We start from the raw sequence: 9106 nt of genomic DNA, 5'->3' as shown, positions 1-9106 counted from the left end.
GAGGAGGCGACCTGGGAGTCCGAGGAGGACATGCGGAGCAGATATCCACACTTGTTTAGCACTTCAGGTATGAATCTAAACCCGTTCGAGGACGAACATTTGTTTAAGAGGTGGAGAATGTAACGACCTGACTGGTCATTTTACTTTCTAGAACCCCGTTCCCCTAAATAAGACTTCTCGTACTTGCTTTAACTGATTTATGACTTGCGGGGATGGTTGGTTCGGGATTTGGAAGAGTTTGGGTTGAAATTTGAACACTTGGTTCCTTAAGGTTGGCCTAAAAGGCCAAGTTTTACTTCAGTCAACATTTTGAGTAAACAATCTCGGAATTGGGATTTGATGGTTCCAATAGGTTCGCATGATGATTTCGGACTTGGGCGTATGTCCGGATCGGGTTTTGGATGACCTGGGAGCGTTTTGGCGCCTAATAGTAAAAGCTAGTTCTTGAAGAGCTTTGAAGTTCTTTAAATTTGGTTTGGAGCGAGTTTTGGTGATATCGAGGTCCGAATTAAATTTCGAGACCGGTAATAGTTCCGTAATGTCATTTAAGACTCGCACGCAAAATTTGGTGCCAATCCGAGTAGTCTAAGTATGATTCGACGCATTCGGCAAATTTGGAAAACTTGAAGTTCAAAGTTTGATTCAATTTAGTTTTGGGGTATGATTCTTGGTTTCGTTGTTGTTTTTTGCGTTTCGAGAATTCGAGCAAGTCCGTATTATGATTATAGTCCTGTTAGTTCCTTTGAACGGGGTCCTGAGTGGCTCGAGTGAGTTTCGGATCCCTCGGAGCTAAATACATCATACCAGATCTGCCCAGTTCTGGTTTCCTTCTTCGCGAACGCGAGGGAACCATCGCGTTCACGTAAAAGGGGTTGGGCTGGGGGAGAAATGCTCTTCGCGTTCGCGGAGGTCTGGGTCAGTGACCTTCGCGTTCGCAAGTCCATGGACGCGTTCGCGATGAAGGCCCTTTAGAAGGCCTGAAGCAATTGTCTTCACGAACGCGAGGCCCCTATTGCGTTCGCGATGAAGGGGGCAGCTGGGCAGAAAGTTTAAAAATCGGGACTTAGGCTTAGTTGGGGTCATTTATTGTATCCTTGGGCGATTTGAGAGCTTCCAAAGAGGAAAATTCAACATAGCAATTGTGAGGTAAGTTATTTCTACTTAATGTTAGTTTAATACTTGATTTTTGGGTAGATTAACACACAAAAATTAGTGACAATCATGGGATTAGAGTAAAACGAGGGTTTAGATAAAAACAAGATTTAACCACGAAATTTGTTATGGAATGGAGTAAAAATCATATATTCTCGATCCTTAGGTTATGGGTAACAACTTTCTTCAAAAAATTTCCGGAATCCGGGGACGTGGGCCCGGGAATGAATTTTAGGAATCTTGTAATTTGGATTGGGGAATCACTCTAATTGGGATACGAACTTTTAAGCCTATATTGATTAGTTTCTATGCTATTTGGATAGTTGTGGAGTGTTTGGCACCAAATTGAGGGTTTGGGCTTAAGCTTGGACCGGAAAGTAGACAGTGAAGCGAGGTAAGTCTCTTTATCAACCTTGTAAGAGGGAAATTTCCCCATAGGTAAACTTAATTAATATGTGATTTGATTGTGGGGAGGGTGGGGGGGAGTGGTCTGCGTACGCACGAAGTGACGAGAGTCGGTACGTGGCTACTATTCGTGTTATGTCCGGGTAGTTCTAGGCTTACACCAAGCTTTGTGAGTATTGTTATATGATTATAGATTGTTGAATTGCATTGATTTAAACCTCGTTAAGAATGTTATGATTTCAAGTAAATAATTATTTTGAAAAGAATTAAAGAAACATTTAAGTTGTATTTATACTTAACCGCGTCGCAAGTATATTCCACGAACGGGGTGATTATTTCCACTACTCTCATGGGAGCGGGCCGTTCGCCTCGGCAGGTTGGTATATATATATATATATATATATATATATATATATATATATATATATATATATATATATATATATATATATATATATATATATATATATGGTTCGGGACGTTTGACCCTCGGCAGTGCATAGTTTACTTTTATGTTGGATCGGGCCGAACGTCCTCGGTTATATTTGTGTGTGATGGTGGAACCAGAACCTCTTGTAATTCGTATGATTCATTGCTTGAAAGGCCACTTGTTTTTAATAAAGGAAATGCCTAGATATATTGATTCGATGAGATGATTTTCAGTATTATTCTTGTTCTCACTTGTTTGCTATCTACGTACATTGTGTATTAGAATATTGGACTTCACATTATTATATCTATTGACCCTAGTAAGTGTCAAGTCGAGCCCTCGTCACTACTTCTTCGAGGTTAGACTGGATACTTACTGGGTGCATATTGTTTATGTACTCATACTACGCTTCTGCACTTGATTGTGCAGGCTTTGAGGCAGGTGCATCTGGCCATCAGTCCGGCGCGTAGAGTGGACTCATTGGCTTGAGACTTCCGGTGAGTTGCCCTTCTGAGTCGTTCTGCAGCAGCTAGAGTCTTTCCATGTCTTTACTTTTCCTGTCTATTTCCTTTCCAGACAGTAGGATAGTATGGTTTTGTACATTCTACTAGATTGCCCTATACTTGTGACACCAGGTCTTGACACACACATTAGTAGACTATCATTTTTGGGTTGTATTTATATTGTTATGAAATTATCAATTATCGACGGTTTTAAATATAAGTTAAGGGAAATGTTGGGAATGATTAATACAATAATTGAGAATTCACTAATTGTTAGGATTGACTTGCCTAACCACGGTGTTGGGCGTCATCACAACCTAAGATGGAATTTGGGTCGTGACAAACTTCCAACATATTATGTTGGAACTCCAATACATTACGAAATTCCAGGACTTTATGATCGAATTTTCTAAATTTTTAAAGGTGTTTTTTATCCAATTTTATCTTTACATGAAAAAGTAGCTAAATTTTGAATACTTTTAAAACTGTGGCTATTTTTCAATTATCTGTTGTAAATCTGGCTATTTTCTATTTTTTCCCTATTAAAAATGTTCTTTTAGAGATCAATAACTATTAACACAAGAGGCCGATAAAGAAAATACATGAATTTTGTATAGCGTCATGTTCTTCTATTTCACTGTAATTAGTCTTAACAGATCATTTTCTCCCTGTTTCTCGTAAGTCCTTGTTTCTTTTAATAAAAGAATGGTCAAATAACATACTACAACTTCTAATAAAAACAAAATAAATTTTAGGTTCGAAACTTGGGAACAATTTTTTTAATACGGAATGCTTTCCCTTATAGGAATAGTATGCTACAATTCTGAATTAATCGAACTAGTATATCCCAAATAACGGGAAAAGAGAATACAATACATAAAGTATCTTGTATTTACGTAAAATTTGAAGAAGAGCCGCGTTTCAAAGAGTATAACGTAGATAATCTATATTATATTAAAAGGAGAGTAGTATGCATTGTGGTTAAGCCAAGTGGCAAGCTAAAATGAAGGCACTTGGCAATTTTAGGACAATATTAATAATTAAAAATTATATATAGAAACATAATTAATGGAAGTAGTTTAATAAATCTTATACATAATCAAAATAGATCTTAGACAAATCTAATTTATATATCTACATTTATATTTATATTTATATTTATATGTACATTTATATTTATATATTGATCCACTCATAGATTTTCTTCTATATTAGCTAGAAACATATAGGTAAAAAGTTAATTAAGAAACTATGATAGGAAAAAATAAAAAATACAGAAAGACGTAAATTGAGATAGCATGTGACAACTATGCTTTTGATTGAATTAAAATATAAAATAAAACTAAAATTTACTTAAGATATTAAAAATTTATTAACTATAAAACTTAAAAAAAATTCAAGCAGCAAAATAAAATCTTACACAAAATATATAAATTATTTATAAGATTAAAAAACTTAAATAAATATTTTCTATAATTTATATCTGAATGAGTGTAGTTAGTTTAAGTTTGAAAGCATAACATAATTTTTGAAAATGCGGTCCAATTTAGAAAATAGAATGATAAGAATTATTTGAATTTTGGATGAGATTTTTTTTTTTTTGAAAATATTACGTTAAGAAATAAAATGACAGTAAAAATATAATAATCAAAGAACTTATGTATTAATATTTTAGACTAATTCAAAGTATAATTTAAATAAAAATATGATATTATTTTGGTAATAGGTAAAACATTAATATAAAAACTAATTAAAGTTTATAGTAGGGAAGAGAATGTATAAAAAAAATAATAGACTTATACTTTAAATTAATTTAAAAATAAATAAATTAAATAATTAAATAATCTTTAAAAATATTATTGATAGATTTAAATGATTAAAGAATTCCGAGTTAGAGGATACAAGCGTAAAATATATTAAATTTTAAGAATAAAAATTTATATTTATTAAAGATTATTAAAAGGATAATAAGCAAGATATTAGGTTAATTGTTAAGCTAATAAAAGATTATATGATACTATAATAATATTAAATAATAAATAATACAATAACTATAAGTAAAGAACAAAAAGAAAAAGAGTTTGCGTAAATATAATGTGTTGAATAAGACTTATTTGACTTTCAAATAAAAACAAAGTGATAGTAAGAATTTTGTTAAAATAATATGTTCTAATGTGCTCAAACAAGACAGATCACAACATGACGTGCTTGTATTCTTTAATTGTGATAGCGAAACGAAATACAAATACTTGAATCAATGGGTTAGGTTGTTATGATATAGAAGAAATCGGTAGTCGATTGTGATATTTGAACAATAATTTCATATCCTCCTTCTTAATTAATATCTATTGATTGTATAATTTTTATCTGATAGGTTTAGCTTAAGGTTATCTACACATGATTCAAACAACATACATTATAATTTGATATGAATTGTGTCCGCGCATCGCACGAATGCTAATACTAATTCATTCTAATGCAAACGTTAATGGTTGTTTCTACGGTACAATCCGACTAATAAATAGCAAATGAATAATAGCCAGCTCAAAGCCGAGCTGCTTTAATAAAAGCAACATAAATTTCTCTGGCTCTTTCTTTGACCATTGACTGAATCTCTCTCCACATCCACGTGTTCTCCACATGCCCCTTATATAAACGCCCCTCCCTCTTCTCCTTCGCATTCACACAATCCTCCTCTCTCAAACCCTTAACTTTCTCTTCCCTAACACAAATCTCCGATCCAATCATGTCAAACAACCACCGTACTTCCACCGGAGACCGTCGGAATCCTAGCCGGTTACAGCGCCGAGCACCGGCATCAATTCAAATCAACCGTGCGTCCGATTGGAACGTCGCGATACCGCTTTTATCGCCGTTGATTACTTCTCCGACTTCTCCTGATAACCTGAAATCGGCGATTAATCGTTTCTCTAATTCGAGTAGTAATAAAGAGGAAGTGAAGAAAGAGTTACCGGAGAAGCCGGTAAAAACGGTGTTTAAGAAATGGCAACATCCTGCGGCGCCGTTTTGTCATGAACCGGCGGCTCCGTTGTTTCAGTTTGTGTGTACAGGAACCACCAATAGACGGTGAAATTTAATAGATTTAAAAAATCTGAATGTCTTAATTTTAGCTGTTGAAATATACATAGATCTGATTTTAGCTTTTATAAACGAATTGTCGATAAATTTTTTTTATTTTTTAGTTTTGTTATTAGGATGAAGCATTTGTATAATTAGATTGTTAACAAGTTATGAATACTGATTGAGGAAAGTTTAAGCTATTCTGCTTTTCGTTTTTTTCTCTTTTCTGCTGTTAAATTTTTGGTTAATGCAACTGATGTGGATGATAGTTGGCACTTGTCTTGTAAAAATCGAGAAGTTTATAAATTTGTGGACCTAAATCTTATACTTCTGGGTCCATAAAAATTTGGGTCCATAAAACTGTGAGTCAAAAAAATGCCTCATACAATTGATGTTAATTGTATGAGACACAAAATAAAATTTTTCGATGAAGGTAGTAAGGGCATGAAAATTTTTACTAACATTTTTAATGAGACACTAGGTGAATTCTACATCAATAAAATACGAGAGATGGTATGTATATGAGTAAACAACCCTAAGATCCTAGTAACGTATTTTAAAGTCGTATGGGTCTAGGCACAAAGTCAATAATATCATTATTGGATTGGGGCAAACTTCAACGAGAATGCTGAGCTCCTAAGATGTGTATGCGGTACCCTAGGTAAATCCCACATCGATAAAATACGAGAAAAATGTTGAATACAATCAAACCTCTCTATAACAGCATTTCTATATAACAACCTTTCTCTGCAAAAATCAAGTTTTTCTCGCAGCCGATTTTATTTTAATGTTATAATATATGACTTATAGAATAACATTTCAATATAGCAGCCAAAAAATATCAGAACAAACGAGACTATTATAGAGAGTTTTGACTGTATATGTCTAAACAAGTATTAGACTGTAGTGACATATTATATTTGAGTGGATAAGGATAGAGGAGTGGGACCGAATTTGTTATTCAATGAGACTTTTGGTGTTGCATTTAAATCCTTTTGTTAAATTTCATTGGATGAATTTCACCTTGCACCAAATTGCTACACAAATTGCAACTGCGAGATTGCATCTACAATAGACTATAGCTATAATTCCTAACTTACCATTGTAACATAGTGAGATGCACTGTAGTTAGCTCGAATTCAATTTGAATATTGTACTAATAGATTTCAAATTCAACAAAAAATAAAAAGTAGTACAAAGTGAGATGTTCAGTGTAGGTCACAAGTTCGAATTTAGGCTAGTGAATTATGTATGGTATTTACATGAAGAAAGTAGGAGAACAAATTTAATATTTGCTGAATTTTAAAATTGTAAATAGTGGATTAAATTTGGTGTTTTGAGTGAAGAAAGTGGTGAAAGAATTGATTGTAATTGAAAATAGTGGATATTTTTATTATCAAAATTATAATAAGGTGAAAAAAGTAAAATTAGAGAATTTTCATTATAGCTTTCTCGATCTTATTTCTCTTCTCTTAGGTTGCTCAAATTTTCTTTTGAGCGTGATACGTCAATCCTAGAAAAGAAAGCATAGGTCTTGGTTTTTGCTGGTCTGGCACACAAAGAATATCATCACGTTCTTATAATTATCTTAACTTTAATTTCAGATTATTTTAAGGCAAAATTATTTTTCTTACAATTATCTTAATTTTAAATTTATATTACTTGTTTCAGTTAACGCTTAAATATCATTGTTGATCTTTAGCACTCAAACGATTCATCAAAATCTCTCGAGTTTGTTGATATTTTTATTTATATATATTTTTTCAAAATACATTTTTCACTTGCCAACCAAACATAGCAAAAGCATCCATCAAAAAAAAATCACAAAAAATGACTTTCATCACATCGAATACAATTTAAAAGAGTTCCAATATTTGCCACTAGAAAAGGCTCCATTTTTTTTTTTTATTTTTGATTCTTTTTATCTATGCATGAACTAATCCCATTATTATGTTTTGATCTCTTCGAGAATGTCAGATAAAATTAGAACGATACAAAGAAAAAGATTAGGATGGTCTTTATCACAGGAATAGCATGCACAAATTAAAAAAAATATATATTGTTTTCTATAATGGGGCCTCCTACTTGTGTGTTTTATTTTTTAGTGATGGAAAGGATAGAAAACAAAAACTAAAAGGGCGTCCACTTTGGATGATTGTAAATGATGATTACATCTTTATACACCTTTTTGCTTTTTCCTTTCACTCAAATGATATACAAATTTCTCACGTCTTATTGTTCTTGTCTATTTTGTTTCCCGGATACGTATCTTTTTGTCCCTTTATTAAGAGATCACAATTCGTAAACATAAATTTGATTGAAACTTAAAAAAAGAATTTTTAAAGTTGTGTTGAGTTGTGTTTTGGACATATATTTTATTTGAAGAAAGTTTTTGGAAACTTAGAAATTTTTGAATTCTTTTTCCAAACATGATCAAATTTCATAAACAAATAATTTTTTTTTTTTGAAAAAATGAAGCCAAAATTTATGGCCAAACGGGAGCCTAATATCATGAAAAGTGTTATAAAACAATAAATGAAAAACAAGAGTATTGCAGAGAAAAGTAGAGAGAGAGAGAATTCTTATTGATATTGGAGTGAATTACAATAGAATAGAACCCTCTATTTATAGGAAGAGGGTGACTTAACCACCAAGCAATGTACCCTAGAATTTCTCTAAATATAGACATTCACCATAAATACAATTCTATTTATAACACTCCCCCTTGAATGTCTATTCAACAGATAATGTGCCTCGTTAAAACCTTAACGAAAATAAAACCCAATGTGAAAAAAATCTAGTAAAGGAAAAAGAGTACACATATCTAACAATACGCCTTTTGGTTGCCTCGTTAAAAACCTTGCAAGGAAAACCCAGTGGGACAAAACCTTGTAAGGAAAAAAGAGTGCAACGCGCATTAACTCCCCCTGATGAGAGCATCAATTCACATCCTTAAGCATTTGCATTCCAATCTTGTGCACCATCTTCAAAAGATCGTTGGTAGATATTTGATAAACAATATTAGCCATATTAATTTCAACGAATTTGTTTCACCTTGAAATCATCATCCCTGATAGATGTATTGTCTTCATATGATCTTGTTGGAATCATCATTTCAATATCTTCACATAGGGGTGAAAACTCTTGATATCATATTATCATGTTTATAGTTATAGCAAGATACATATGTGCACAAATTGCATTTAGGATATAGTACTTCATGACCATGAATTCTATATGCTTTAAGCAATTTAAATCCTTCAAGGATTTTTAAGTCATATAAGCCATATAATAGACTTTAGATGCATATCAAGTTTTCATGTCATGCTAGACATATAAGATATCGAAAATTGATTGCACATACCATTGACTTTATACTTTCAAGTGTTTGAACTACATGTTCAAAACTACATGTCTTTCATATGAAACCAATTCTATTCGAATTGTTTCTTCAGACTTAAGATCCTCATATATATATTTAGCGCTATCATAGATGTCGTCGACAAACATTTTATATCAGTTTCAATATTTTTTC

The 9106-nt window shown here is 32.4% G+C and overlaps 1 protein-coding gene across 1 annotated transcript; it reads left to right on the top strand.

The window, feature by feature from the left end:
- The first annotated feature begins 5173 nt into the window (after nt 1–5173).
- Nucleotides 5174–5775, top strand: LOC109221995 (uncharacterized protein At4g14450, chloroplastic-like). Its single transcript, XM_019386414.1, has one exon. It carries the CDS (start codon nt 5237–5239, stop codon nt 5579–5581), a length of 345 nt encoding a protein of 114 aa, XP_019241959.1. The 5' UTR covers nt 5174–5236; the 3' UTR covers nt 5582–5775.
- The last annotated feature ends 3331 nt before the right edge of the window (nt 5776–9106 follow it).

Source organism: Nicotiana attenuata, unplaced genomic scaffold (assembly GCF_001879085.1).
Source record: "Nicotiana attenuata strain UT unplaced genomic scaffold, NIATTr2, whole genome shotgun sequence".
In the NCBI taxonomy this organism is placed as follows: Eukaryota; Viridiplantae; Streptophyta; class Magnoliopsida; order Solanales; family Solanaceae; genus Nicotiana; species Nicotiana attenuata.
The sequence above is the reverse complement of the archived record's forward strand: the minus strand, read 5'-3'. Positions and strand labels throughout refer to the sequence as shown.